At 45.1% G+C, this 13,253-nt stretch overlaps 1 protein-coding gene across 1 annotated transcript; it reads right to left on the bottom strand.

Annotated features, from left to right (window-relative positions):
* Positions 1–6,383: 6,383 nt before the first annotated feature.
* Positions 6,384–10,030, bottom strand: LOC125542324 (cytochrome P450 89A2-like). Its single transcript, XM_048705308.1, has 2 exons — positions 7,674–10,030; positions 6,384–6,869 (listed from the first exon to the last, which is right to left on the bottom strand). Exon 1 carries the CDS (start codon positions 9,639–9,641, stop codon positions 8,241–8,243), a length of 1,401 nt encoding a protein of 466 aa, XP_048561265.1. The 5' UTR covers positions 9,642–10,030; the 3' UTR covers positions 6,384–6,869; positions 7,674–8,240.
* Positions 10,031–13,253: the final 3,223 nt, after the last annotated feature.

Here is a 13,253-nt window from a genome sequence, read left to right as displayed (position 1 = left end):
TTTGGAGCCCCGGTTCTAAGCTGTAAAGCATGCCGCACTGAACGAGGGAGTAATCATCAGCACGTGACTGCCAAGCGTTCATAACGTCTTGGTTCTCTGGGACAGGTGCGTTACCTAGAGGTGCTTCTAGGACATAATCTTTCTTGGCAGCTATGAGGATGATCCTCAGGTTCCGGACCCAGTCCGTATAGTTGCTGCCATCATCTTTCAGCTTGGTTTTCTCTAGGAACGCGTTGAAGTTGAGGACAACGTGGGCCATTTGATCTACAAGACATATTGTAAAGATTTTAGACTAAGTTCATGATAATTAAGTCATCTAATCAAATTACTCAATGAACTCCCACTCAGATAGACATCCCTCCAGTCATCTAAGTGAAACATGATCCGAGTTAACTAGGCCGTGTCCGATCATCACGTGAGACGGACTAGCCAACATCGGTGAACATCTACATGTTGATCGTATCTTCTATACGACTCATGCTCGACCTTTCGGTCTTCCGTGTTCCGAGGCCATGTCTGTACATGCTAGGCTCGTCAAGTCAACCTAAGTGTATTGCGTGTGTAAATCTGGCTTACACCTGTTGTATTCGAACGTTAGAATCTATCACACCCGATCATCACGTGGTGCTTCGAAACAACGAACCCTCGCAACGGTGCACAGTTAGGGGGAACACTTTCTTGAAATTATTACGAGGGATCATCTTATTTAAGCTACCGTCGTTCTAAGCAAATAAGATGTAAAACATGATAAACATCACATGCAATCAAATAGTGACATGATATGGCCAATATCATTTGCTCCTTTTGATCTCCATCTTCGGGGCTCCATGATCATCATTGTCACCGGCATGACACCATGATCTCCATCATCGTGTCTTCTTGAAGTTGTCTCGTCATCTATTACTTCTACTACTATGGCTAACGGTTTAGCAATAAAGTAAAGTAATTACATGACGTTATATGTTGACACGCAGGTCACAAATAAATTAAGACAACTCCTATGGCTCCTGCCGGTTGTCATACTCATCGACATGCAAGTCGTGATTCCTATTACAAGAACATGATCAATTGGAAATGTAGATCATGATAAGGAAACTTGAAGTAGATCATAAACTTGTTGTAGTGTCAGGAGTATAGTAAATTAATTTAAGAACAAAGTACTGTACATCGTTATAAACTTGCAGTACATCATGATAAGAACATGGTACCATATTGCAACACAAGAACTTTGGCTGCAGTTATTTGCGGTAAATAACCTGTGTATTCAAACTTCCTTGCAAATTTCGGAAGCAAAGTTTGAATGCAATTTTTTCAAGCAAAGTTTGAATAACTTGGCAAGTAACATTTGCAAGCAATGTTTGGTTGCAAAATTTGCACGCAAAAGCTTGAATGTGATGCAATTTTACAATAAATTCAAATGATAAAATGCTTGAATGTGATAAAGCCTTGATTCACTGGGAACATGAATATGGCATTATGAGTATTAATTGGTATTACTTGAAGACAATTTAACATGAAAAAGAAATTACAAACTAAAATCTTTAAGAGGTTCTCCCATATAATGACTACTTGTGTACCTAAAAATATTTTTTTGCTAATTTTTAGGACTGAGCTATCACACACTTGCAGTTCAAATTTGAATTACTTTAGGACAATTGACATAAAGTCATTTAAATGTCCGAAAGTAACTATAAAACTTGAAAATCAATGAAACTTGGTAATTGTGCATAAATCATGGTCTACTTGCTATGATAATTGGAGTGGTGCCATTTTGCACCCTGATTTTTGTACTTGCTTCACAAAAAACATCCATTTTTTACACTTAAAAAATCAAAATTGATTTTTTGTACATAAAAGTAGGAAATTTTATTTGGCAACATTGTTTGTAATGTCAATATGCACCTATGTGTCTAATTTGGGACCATTATAATAATCCATGCAATGAATATGGCCATCACCTTGGTCATTTGAGATTATATTAATATTTGGCATGCCAAAAAGTGTAATTAATATGGCCTAAATATAAAAGTTCTCAACATGGAAACTGGCCGTCTCGTCAAAACGAACAACTTTGATTTTTGGACCATCTTCATCCAAGATCGTATGCAACCTCTACAACCAAAACCATGCAGTTTAGCAAAGACCCCCTTTTCACCGAGTGGGACACTCGGTAAAGACCCCTTTTTGCCGACTGTAGCACTCGGCAAAGCCTTGTTTGCCGAGTTTTGTTGTTTTACCGAGCGTTTTTTTCATGACACTCGGCAAAGTGCCTATTTGCTGAGTTTCACGTTTTTGCCGAGTTAGGTACTCGACAAAGATACTATTGTCGAGTGTCCGACATAATGCACTTGGCAAGGAGAAAAATTCCAGTAGTGTTCCTACATGGACTACATACGAATGCGAGTACTCTTGCATCCGTATGTAGCCCATGTAGGAATTTTTAAAAGGTCTTATATCTAGGAACGGAAAGAGTAATCTCTACCTAATATTAAAGGGAGGATTGTTTCTTCACTTTTTTGTCCATCACGCAATTTTTTCCGTCCATTTCGTACGTCATGATTTTCTGAGTTTTTAGCGTTTACATGCAGGTCATCCTCGAAACTGAAAAACCCCGCTAACAAGCGGAATTGAACCCAGGTTGTCCAGGAAACAACACATAGCAGCTAGCCAACTCAGCTAACTGATGTTTCATGCAAGGAAAGAAATGTTTCCTGTATTATCACGCCTACATACAACTCTCAAAGCCTGGGCCACGCGGCCAGCTCAATTGCTACTTTTCGTCTCTCATCTGTTTGTCCTTCGCATGGGCCGAGCTGGGCCTGGTCTACACTTTTTTTTCGTGTATTGGGGAGCAGCAAAAAAAGAAAATATATAACTTCACTAATTGGGGCTCTATCTCACGACCTCCGCTCCAAGCTCCGCATCCAACTCAACAGGCTTATGATTTTGTAAGAAAACATGGTTCATTGCTAAAATAATTAGTCCCACCTTGCCCCTTTCAATTAAATTTCACTAATTTATATAGGTCTATGAGTTGTACTACATCATCAAGCAGCCTTGCATCGATTGAGGGAAGATGAGATGAGGCTAGTTACACGGGAAACAAAAGAAGGAAAGAGAAGCAAGGTCACAAAAATAAGGAATGAAAGGGAGGAAAAGAGAAGTGACGTAGTAACAGAAATAAGGAAGGAATTAGGGGGAGGGGGGGGGGGCTTCTATATATGCGCTCCATGTAATAATTTGGAAGAAATAAATAAGGAAAGAAAGGAAGACCTTCTATATATATAAAGATAAAAGAAGGAAGGAGTAGTGACGTGACAGAAATAAGGCTGGTCACAATGGGGAGGAACTTAGGAGTAACATCACACACTTCAATACAACTTTGCTTATGTGGCACATATTTAACGAAGAGAGAGGTGCTTGTGGTAACTAGCTAAGTTACCGGAACATCACACACTCCAAGAAACAATGAGTCTATAACCTAATAAATACATCGTTGCATGACACTACATAGATGTTCCTACCCACTATGGAGGTAGTAACATAGTCTAGGGAAGTGTGTAAGTTACTAGCTTATGTTCTTGCCCATTGTGACCAGCCTAAAGAAAGGACGGGAAGAATTAACCCACCTTGCATGGGAATTAATGCACGCATTTCATTCATTCAATCAGTGTGAATTAAACAGGTTGCGCGTCGGTGCAATATTGAACGGAAAAAGGGCACTGATTGGGTGTAAAAGGCCACAATGACCGAACTGGTTCATGTGACTTTGTGTTGAGTGTAGTATAAATTCATGTGGCCTATTGACGTTTTTTGCTGCTCTGTTTAAAAAAATGAAAGAGATTCTAAAAAAAAAATCAAAAACGAAAGAGAGAAAAAGCGCTCTCTCTACTCATGGTTATGCACCTTTTATTTTCTTCCACTTCCTTGACATTCTCTTCAAGTCATCACTGGTGCTGTCGGTGCCATGGTCGGTTGTGTCGACAAGCTGCTTGTCCGCACCAATTGCCAGCAAACATTTTTTTTCGCGGAATAAATGTAATAGTGTTATAGTACGCTAATACAAACTTAGGTACATTGGTAGAAACCGTCACAACCAACTTGCAGCAGCACCTCCAGAACAATCAATATTAGCTAGATTATGAGCAACTTTATTCTCATTACGCTCAATTTTCAATGGACCAAATCCATGCAGATCAAGGAGCTTCCTCATCTCCATAATAAGATGTCCACAACGGAACAAACATATGTTGCCTTGTCGCGATTGCTCTTTTGCTTGTGAGCTTTGGGAGGCTCCTTGCCATATGGATGTAGAAGAGTTCAGAAAAGCCATCTCAGTTTTCTTTCAGAAAATTATGAGTATTTTTTGCCACCTATAACTTGGTTAGGGCACGTATAATGCGGGCTCTAGGAATAAAATCCGGCAGTTTTCACATCGTCCGAAGTACTTTCCTAGCATCGACACATAACCTAGAGTCGGACACTAAAAAAGTATACACAATGTAGCTACAATGCTGGATGATTGTGCATGTTAATTTGCTCACGATTTTAAACGCTCATGCGTTGGAGCTGGCCTTAGAGTGATATTTTTAACCTTCAATTGTTGGTGGTTAGCTATTAATGATATCCATGTATGATAACGGATTTCACATGAGCTTGTCAGTCAATGATAGCCTACATAGATAGTATGTTATGTGGTGGATCAACTCATCATTTTTAGATTGATCACATTTGGATGCATTGTGATCATATAGACATCACAACTATCGTTGACGAGGGCAGGGAAGAAGATAAGCTATGAAAAGGCAATGGGCGTGTGATATTGATTTTCACCCGTTGCAATGCATGGGCCTTTTTGCTAGTCCGTATTGAAATATCTGAAAGCTAGGGGTGCAAATTAAGATACTCCCTCCGTCCCAGAAAAGTTGTCACCCGCACAGTACATTGAGTTTTTTGCAAAAAGAACTTCGTAATTTTAAAACAGCAACAAATAGGTCCTTGACCCCTTCTTCTTCCTTTGTCCGTCCCCGCGCGTCGCCGGTGGCCGTCGCCGTGGGATTCCGCTGCCGTGCTCTGGCGCTCGCAGCGCTCCCCCGACCACCCTCCGCCGCCCACTACCGCCACCAGCTGCCTGCCTCCGCTGCCCACCGTCGCGACCACGGAGGCGAGTTGGTCTTCGATCCGAGGACCGGCCAGCGCCCTGCTACACAATTCAACCGCCCGGCCGCCGCCCACCCGGGCGACCAGCCACCGCGTCGCCGCCGACCGGAGAAACTGCGCCGCCCACCTTCTCTGCCCACCTGCGGTGTCCGCCGCTGCGAACTGCGCACGGGGGCGAGTGCCCGGCTGCCACCTGCGGCTGCTCCGGAAGGCGACCACCTCGAGGCACCTCTCCCATCCGGCTGCTTCGCGTCCCCGTCGCGTCCCCGGAGGGTTCCTCACGCCCGCGGCAACTCCAGCCGCCGCTGCCAACCTCTGTCCGTCGGTCGCCGCTCCTCTCTCCGCTGACTCCGGCAGGCAGTGCCTCGCGGATCTTCCCCGCCTCCCCGGCAGCGAGACGACCTACAGACCTCTTCAGCTGCTACCGCTGCCGGCTGCCCGATCGAGTCCCCGCCCTGCTCCTGCTGTTGGCGACTGCTGATCGCCTCTGCTGCTGCTGTTGGTGACTACAGGTAATTGACATCAAAAAATTCAGTTAGCCGGTGGCTTCTGTAGATTGATTTAGATTTGCAGTTACAACCAGCAGGTTCTTATCAAATGAGACAACATGATCTGTAGATTTATCTGTAATGGCAGAAACTGAATAAAACAGCAGCAACAAGATCAGCAGGCATCTTATCAAATGAATCTGGATAGGCTGGTTCATTAGCAGAAACTGAATTTTATCTCAAACAATTCAGAAGACTGAATGTTGAAGAAAATGTTGTTCAAATTCTGTGTTGAAATTCACTGTAATATTGTTACTCCAGATTTTGGACACAATTTGGAAAAAATTCAGCCTGACCATTAATGTACAGAATGCTGTAGATTAATCCTGGCCATTAATCTCTACAGAAAATGTTGTAGAGGATGTTATTAACTTTTCTGATGTTGTAGAGGGAGTAATAGATATTCATAGTTCTATAACTACTGCCATGGTCTACATAGACGCAGTCATGATGTCCAAGATTCAGGCATGATGATAGCAGTGATTTTGGTAGGTGTACTCCAGAAACTAACAACAAATGAGATGGAGTATCAAGGGCATCTAAGTACAGAAAAAATTCAGATACATCAAGAGAATTTAGATGGAGTATCAAGGGCATCTAGACACACACACACGCACACATACACACACACACACAATATTCATGTTCTGTAGATGCACAAACTGTACAGTGGAATAAACTGTAGAAAAAGAAGACTGAAACACGGCAGTGCTGAACATTTCTGAATTACTAATTCAGTCTGAACATGTCACAACATTTATGAATTTTGTAAACTGAATTTTGTATTCTTCTTGCTTTACTTGAACAAGAGGGCCATCATGAATCAAAGAGAGTAAACTAAATTTTTGTACTCTTACTTCCATAATCCATCATGAATTGCTAGGTACTGTATCATCCTAGCCAGAACACTCGAAAACCAAAAGATTTCTCGCAACTACTCCAAAACATTGAACATTTACACTCCATTAGAAAGACATGCACGCTTCAATAGACTTGTGAATGCTAGCAAAGTGATAAGTAAAAACTTGGATATTCTCAGAAATATAGCACGAGAGGACATTAAGTGAACTGGCTTGTATGCTAAAGGCAAGGAAATGCTATCTTCTTTTCTTCTTCGAGCAGTTGATGAACTGGCCTGTATGCTGCAGCTACACATAGGTTCTGCAGAAAATGCACCAAAAGAGTTACACACAGGTGAAGTAAGTGGAAAGCAGCATTTAATCTCCACTTCTTTTCTTTTGGTAGTGAAATTCAATCTGAATTTTGTAAGCACAGAAGCAATGTGACTGTACTCCAAGAAAAGAAATACAATACAGAAGATATCTTATTCTAAACACTTATGATTTGTGACACTGGAGTATCATTGTGCTGTATGTCAATCAGTTTCTAAGAAACAACATCAAATTCATACTCCAAGCATTATTAATAGGACGTCATCAAACATCAGCGATTGGGCAGCATATTGAGTATCATTGTGCTTGCAATGTTGTGAATTTACACAATACAGTACTCCATAAACAGAAAAAGAGCATAAATAGAGACCCATAAATGTGTGGATTGGTACTAAAGCTCCTTGTTATAACCACCTGAAAAGCAGTAAACTGAATTTTGCTCCGAATAGTGCACAATTATGCAATAAACTGCAGTAAACTACAGTAGTTTATTCCTCTAAGAGTCAAAATTCAGTTAGCTGTGTGTGTGATGACTTGATATATCATCAGATACATACAGTTTCAGTAGCCACAATGCAGCAAACATTTACACAAACAGGATACACTAGAGCACTCGATACAGTTTCAGTACCCACAATGGCCACTACCTACTCTTGATTGTAGCTAAAAATTGAAGTTTGCACCGAGAATTGACAGTACTCCAACAACATTAGCTACAGTCTCAGTAGCCACAATTGACAGCACCAACAACATTTTCATCAGCGAGAAGAGAGGAGAGAGCCGAGGAACTCACCTGCGGCGAGGGCGAGGCGGCGTACGGCGGTGAGGGCGAAGCGGTGTGGGCGAGGCGGCGTCCGGCATGGAGGAGTCGACCTCGAGCAACTAGGGACGGGGCGGAGTCGGCCACTGGTCAGAAGCTGAGCGCGACCAGTGGTGAGAAGCTGAGCACGGTGCCGCCGACACGCCGCGGCTGCTCAGCTAGGGTTGGTCGCCCGGAACCCTCGCCGTCGTCACTGCGGGGCAAGGGGGGATTTTTAGGAGCTGTGCGGCACGGGGGAGCTACGGGGGAACGCGGTACAGTGGTGGAGGGGGGGGGGGGGGGGGGGGGGGTTGTGCGGCGGCGCGGCGTGGCGGAGCTGCGCGGCGCGGCGCGGTGGCGCAGGGGAGCTGCTCGGCGCGGTGGTGCGGAGGAGCTGCGCAGCGCTGGAGTCGGCCGGTGTCGGAGCCTCGGAGGAAGATGGAGGGGGAGTGCGGGTTTGGTCGGGCAAACGTGAAGGGTTTTTTTGAAAAAGTGCCGCGGAGACAACTTTTCTGGGACGGAGGGAGTACTATTTAGGAACTGAGGGGAGCAGTTTTGATTTCAGAAGGATGATGGAGTTCGTAGTCGCGTGGGACATGCGGACAGCGGCTTCTTCATCGTCTTCAAGAAGCCATCCAGCTCTGTGAGGTCCACGGCGGCGTTCGTCGGCGGCGCCCACTCGAACTCAACCACGAGTGCAGCCAAGAAACACTTCATGGTAGCCATCGCGAGACCCACGCCCGGGCAGAATCTATGCCCCGCGCCGAACGGCATCATCCTCGTCTGCTTGCGCCCCGGCAGAGGGCCGACGCCCTCGGCGTCGCCGCCGGCCAGGAACCGCTCTGGCCGGAACTCGTCGGGGTCCTTCCACGCCTTCCTGTCCCTTCCCATGTCCCCTAGGAGGAACAGCACAGTCACGTCGCTGGTTGTTCCTCCTCCCACGAGCGTCCTCGCGGCTTCGGCCGCCTGGACGTGACGCAGGGCCACCGGCGCCGGCGGGTGCATGCGGAGGCTCTCGAGAATCACGGCATGCAGGTACGGCATGCCACGGATCAGATGGCTCCTATCAGCGGCCTCACCGTCGACCTCACGCCGGAGCTTTTTCTGGACCTCCGGCTGGACTACGAGGTGAGCGAGAGTCCATTCGAGGCACACCACCAACGATCCTGAGCCCGCGCCGAGGAACTCCAACACGAGGTCCACTATCTCGTCGTCGCTAAGAGCGCGCCGGCCACCGTGCTTGTCGTCGGGGACGCGGAGTTGTACGAGTGTGTCGACGTACGGACGACAGAGGTCGTCGTCGTGTGGTCCTCGCCGTCGTGCCGCGATGAGAGGGAGGCACAGGTCGGTGATCCGGGCATGAAAGGCCAAGAGATGCCGCTGGTACCTCCACACCGCGAGCTTGGCTAGCAAGGAGGGGCCAGAAAAGGGGTTGACCTCTCCAATGGCGACCTGTAAGCCATGTACCTGGGAGCAGACGGCACGCACATGGCACTCGTGGACTCCGTCCCCAAAGCACAGGCGCGCGATGACCCGGAAGACGGCGGCCCGGAGGTGGTCTCGGAGGCCTGCCCCGGCGCCGGTGGACTGCAGGGCTGCGACGAGGTCCTGGATGGCCTCCCGCTGCAGCGGCGCGAGGTGCCCAAGCCCAAGGCGCGACGGGTGGAGGGTCTCGGCGGTGATGTTGCACCGGAGAGCACGCCAGTGCGGGCCGTGGGGCACGGTGCTTATGTTCTCGTTGCGTTGGCCACCGCGCCTCTTTGCCAGCTCCACGAAGAAGGGAAGGACTGGGCGGTTCGAGAAGGCGTCGGCGTTGTCGACGAGCACACGGTGGGCGACGGCAGGGTCACTGATCTTGTGGAGGACGGCCGGAGCTGGAGGTGCAGGGGCACGCCGGCTGCTACGACGGATCAAGACGGAGAAGCCCAAGAGAACAACGACAAGAAGCACAACGAGCTCCATTGATGGTTTAGGCCGGGCGGTGTCTAGGCCACAGACCACTGCATCACTTCTCGTGTGTGTCTATGTCTATACGTCTACCTTTATATATGTAGATAGAGGACGGCCTAGCTAGCTAAGCTAGTACTACGTGCAACTAACGTTATTAGTGACATCTGATGCACATATCACCATCATCACCTAATTTTGATTCGGGTGACCATGTCCTGTATTAAGCAGCGCCAATACTTGTACAAAGTACAAATATAAGAAAAGGCATCAGAAAACATATCTATATAAAGTGTCTCGGGTATACAGACCTATGAAGCTTCCTTGTGTAGTGTAGCTTTTTCTTTTTTTGAATTGTTTATATAGAATTGTTATATCAACCCACTTGTATGTAATTTAAGCATGATATCGAATGCTTCCATTCAACATTAGTCTAACTTATTATATTTAACATCTATTATATTTTGTAATGTTACTGATGCAAGCTCTTCAGATATTCTATTTTCAAAATTGATGTATATTGTCTTTATACATGGTTCATATGTATTGTTTCTAGCTGACATTTGAAGTGTGTGATATATGTTGTAAAGATTTTACTGATTGATCTATATATAGTTTTGAACAGAACCAACATTGCCTTCTTCTTTCTCGGTCTGATGATCATTTAGTCCATTAATAAAATGTTGTGTACTTTGACCATCATCTAATGGCTTAAGATTCTTATGCAAATATTTCAGTTATTCTATTAAATGATAATAAGAAAAAAAAATGGAAGTTCATATGAAGGTTTATTTGCCTCATGTTAATTTGGTGAATATCAGCATTGTCATAATTATAACGTCGCTCGCGCGAACAACACCAACATAAACCAACTTACAAGTAGAAACACGTTATAGAATCCACGCCAAGATAGATTTTCCAGAAATTGAGGTCATCGTCACGATTGCTCCATCCAGCAATGGAGTAGCAGCCCAATTATATGGCTAAGATTTGCATACAATGTTGCAACCTAACTAGGGACTTCCTAGACTCAACCATTGATAAGTAATTAATGCTCCTATATCCTTACCTACAATTTACTATCTTGTGAAAAACGAACCAATCTAATCCAACCTACATGTAACAAACAACTACATCAGAAAACCTTGACACGCAGTACTATGTAGGACAGGGCACGGAGTTGAGGCCCTCTTTGAGATCGTCGGTCTCAAACACCTCTCTATTCTCTCTCCCAATCTCTCACGTCTCAAACCGCCATTTCTCTCTCTTACAATTATTTACCAGGTTGCCGCTTCATTCTCTCATGCTCTCGCCCAATCGCTCATGTATCTCTCTCAAACTCTCATGTCTCCTTCTCATGCATATTATAACCACCAGGATCTAATCTAAAACGAGAGAAAAGAAAACCTAGCCACCGGCCTTCCTCTCCTGATCATTTTTCTTCCTCCCGTCTGAAGTTCTCTCTATTCATGGGCACGTGCCCACCAGTGCGTGTACGCCTGTGTTCTGGGCATTAGGTTCTCCAAGGGTGATCTTCTTCGGGTAGCAAAAGTACTTGGAAGCAGGCAGGAAGATGTGTTTTCAGGAGGCTATCAAACGGCTTAGCAAACCAAGAGTGGTTAGTGATCAAATTGATCTGCATATGTACTTGGCCACATATACGTCTCTGTGTGTGTGTCCTGGCGGAATCCATCAATCAACTAGCTAGCCCACGAAAGGGTCCTTTAGCCAGGTTAGAGCATTTCTAACTGATCCCTAATAAGGCCGTAAGGGAGGATAAATTCGGTTATCCTCCCTTACGGCACACCTAGCCGATCCCCTAACCGGTATAGTGGAGTAAAAATTATCCTCTACCTTCCAACCCCCCCACCCCCCCCATCTCCCTAAATATGCTCACTCCGCCACTATCGAGTAATAGTGGCACCTCACTTTCTCCCATCCCTCGCGCCGCCCTGTCTTTTGCCGCTGCAGCCACCACGCCCGCCGCCGCCACCCGATGACCGTCCTTCTGGCCAGAATGGGATCAAAAGGCTGAAATATTCACTTGAATTCAATTAAATATTTGATTTAGAAAAATAATATTAGAATTCCTGTGTACTAATGAAATTGCTGAAATATTTGGTCCGTAAGGTAAATATTTTAGTATGCACTGAAATTATTGAAATTCAGTGAATTTCGTCAAAATCTCACTGAAAATGAAAACCATCGCCTCAACTACTGTGCGCGTCCCTGTCCCCATGGTACAGCGTTTGGAGGTTTTGGATGATAGGGACAACCCACTAAATTAATTACTAGAGAGAGACATGAGAGCTTGACAGAGACATGAGAGAGACATGCAAGAGATTGAGACGGACGATTTCAAAGAGGGCCTCAACTACCATGCCGCTATCCACTATGGTACTGCATGTGTAGGCTTTCTAATGATAGGTTGGGTCTTTGTTACGTGTAGGTTGGATCAGGTTGGTTCTTTTTTCATGGCAAGAGTAGCGTAGATTGTAGGGTTAAGATAAAAATTACATGAGAAAGTGTTTAAACCATCGGGCTGATATTGTGAGAAATCATTCACATCCCACACGGGCTACGCGTCCAGGCCCAGGCATGCCCATCACATTCTCCCTTATCTCTAAGTGGCCATGGAAGAGCCACTCATTTGTCCTCTGCTCTCCCTCTCCTACATCCGCCTTCTCTCCTATCCCCATCCTGCTGCAAGGACGCTCATCGCCACCACCACTACATCTCCGGGTATTTTCACTATCCGAAAAAGATCACCCTTGGAGAACCTAGTGTAGAGAATACAGGTGAACACGGCTTGACCAGCCAGGACATCGATGGGAAGCACCACCCACATCCATGAGAGAACATAGAGAGGATTTCGGGCGGGAGGACAGGTTTTATTTTTCTGTGACATTGCATATAAAGGTTTTAGATTAGATCAGGATGGATATAATACATATAAGTGGGAGACCTGAGAGTTTGAGAGAACGTGAGATAACGTGTGTGTGTGTGTGTGTGTGTGTGTGTGTGTGTGTGTGTGTGTTTGAGAGAGAGAGAGAGAGAGAGAGATGAGAGTTTGAGAGAGATAAAATTTGCGATGTCGTACACGGAGTGGTCGAGGAGTCTTTTGGACCTTGTCTCTTTCCGGTCTAGTTGAGGCGTCTCTATTTCGGCACACTTTATAAGAAAAATCTCTCTTGAGTCTAGTTTATTAAATATTTGATCTGACGTCCGAACTACCGAGTAATTTGTTAGGATTCAGCTGAGCACAGACCGATTACTTGGGCATAGTCTTCTGAGAAACTCAATCGTTTAAACAGTTGTAAAACACATTGTCTTGAATACTTTTGTTTGGCCATAAATAATTACTCTTTTAGGTAGTAACCTTTATTTTTGTCAACAGAGCAGGTCTATCGAGAAACTTATATATTGGTTAAGTGATAATAGATCGATCGCTAGCATGTTTACAAATAATGGTGGTGCTTATCTCAATAAGTCAATATGTTGATGCACCCATACTTTTCTAGTACAATTATTGAGGCAGAGCTAGCTTTCATACTGATGGCATTGTACTGTTTGATTTTCTAGTACAATTATTTAGACAAGGCTACTTTCATACCGCGTTGTACTGTT

The sequence above is a fragment of the Triticum urartu genome, chromosome 3 (genome assembly GCF_003073215.2).
Source record: "Triticum urartu cultivar G1812 chromosome 3, Tu2.1, whole genome shotgun sequence".
NCBI lineage: Eukaryota > Viridiplantae > Streptophyta > Magnoliopsida > Poales > Poaceae > Triticum > Triticum urartu.
The sequence above is the reverse complement of the archived record's forward strand: the minus strand, read 5'-3'. Positions and strand labels throughout refer to the sequence as shown.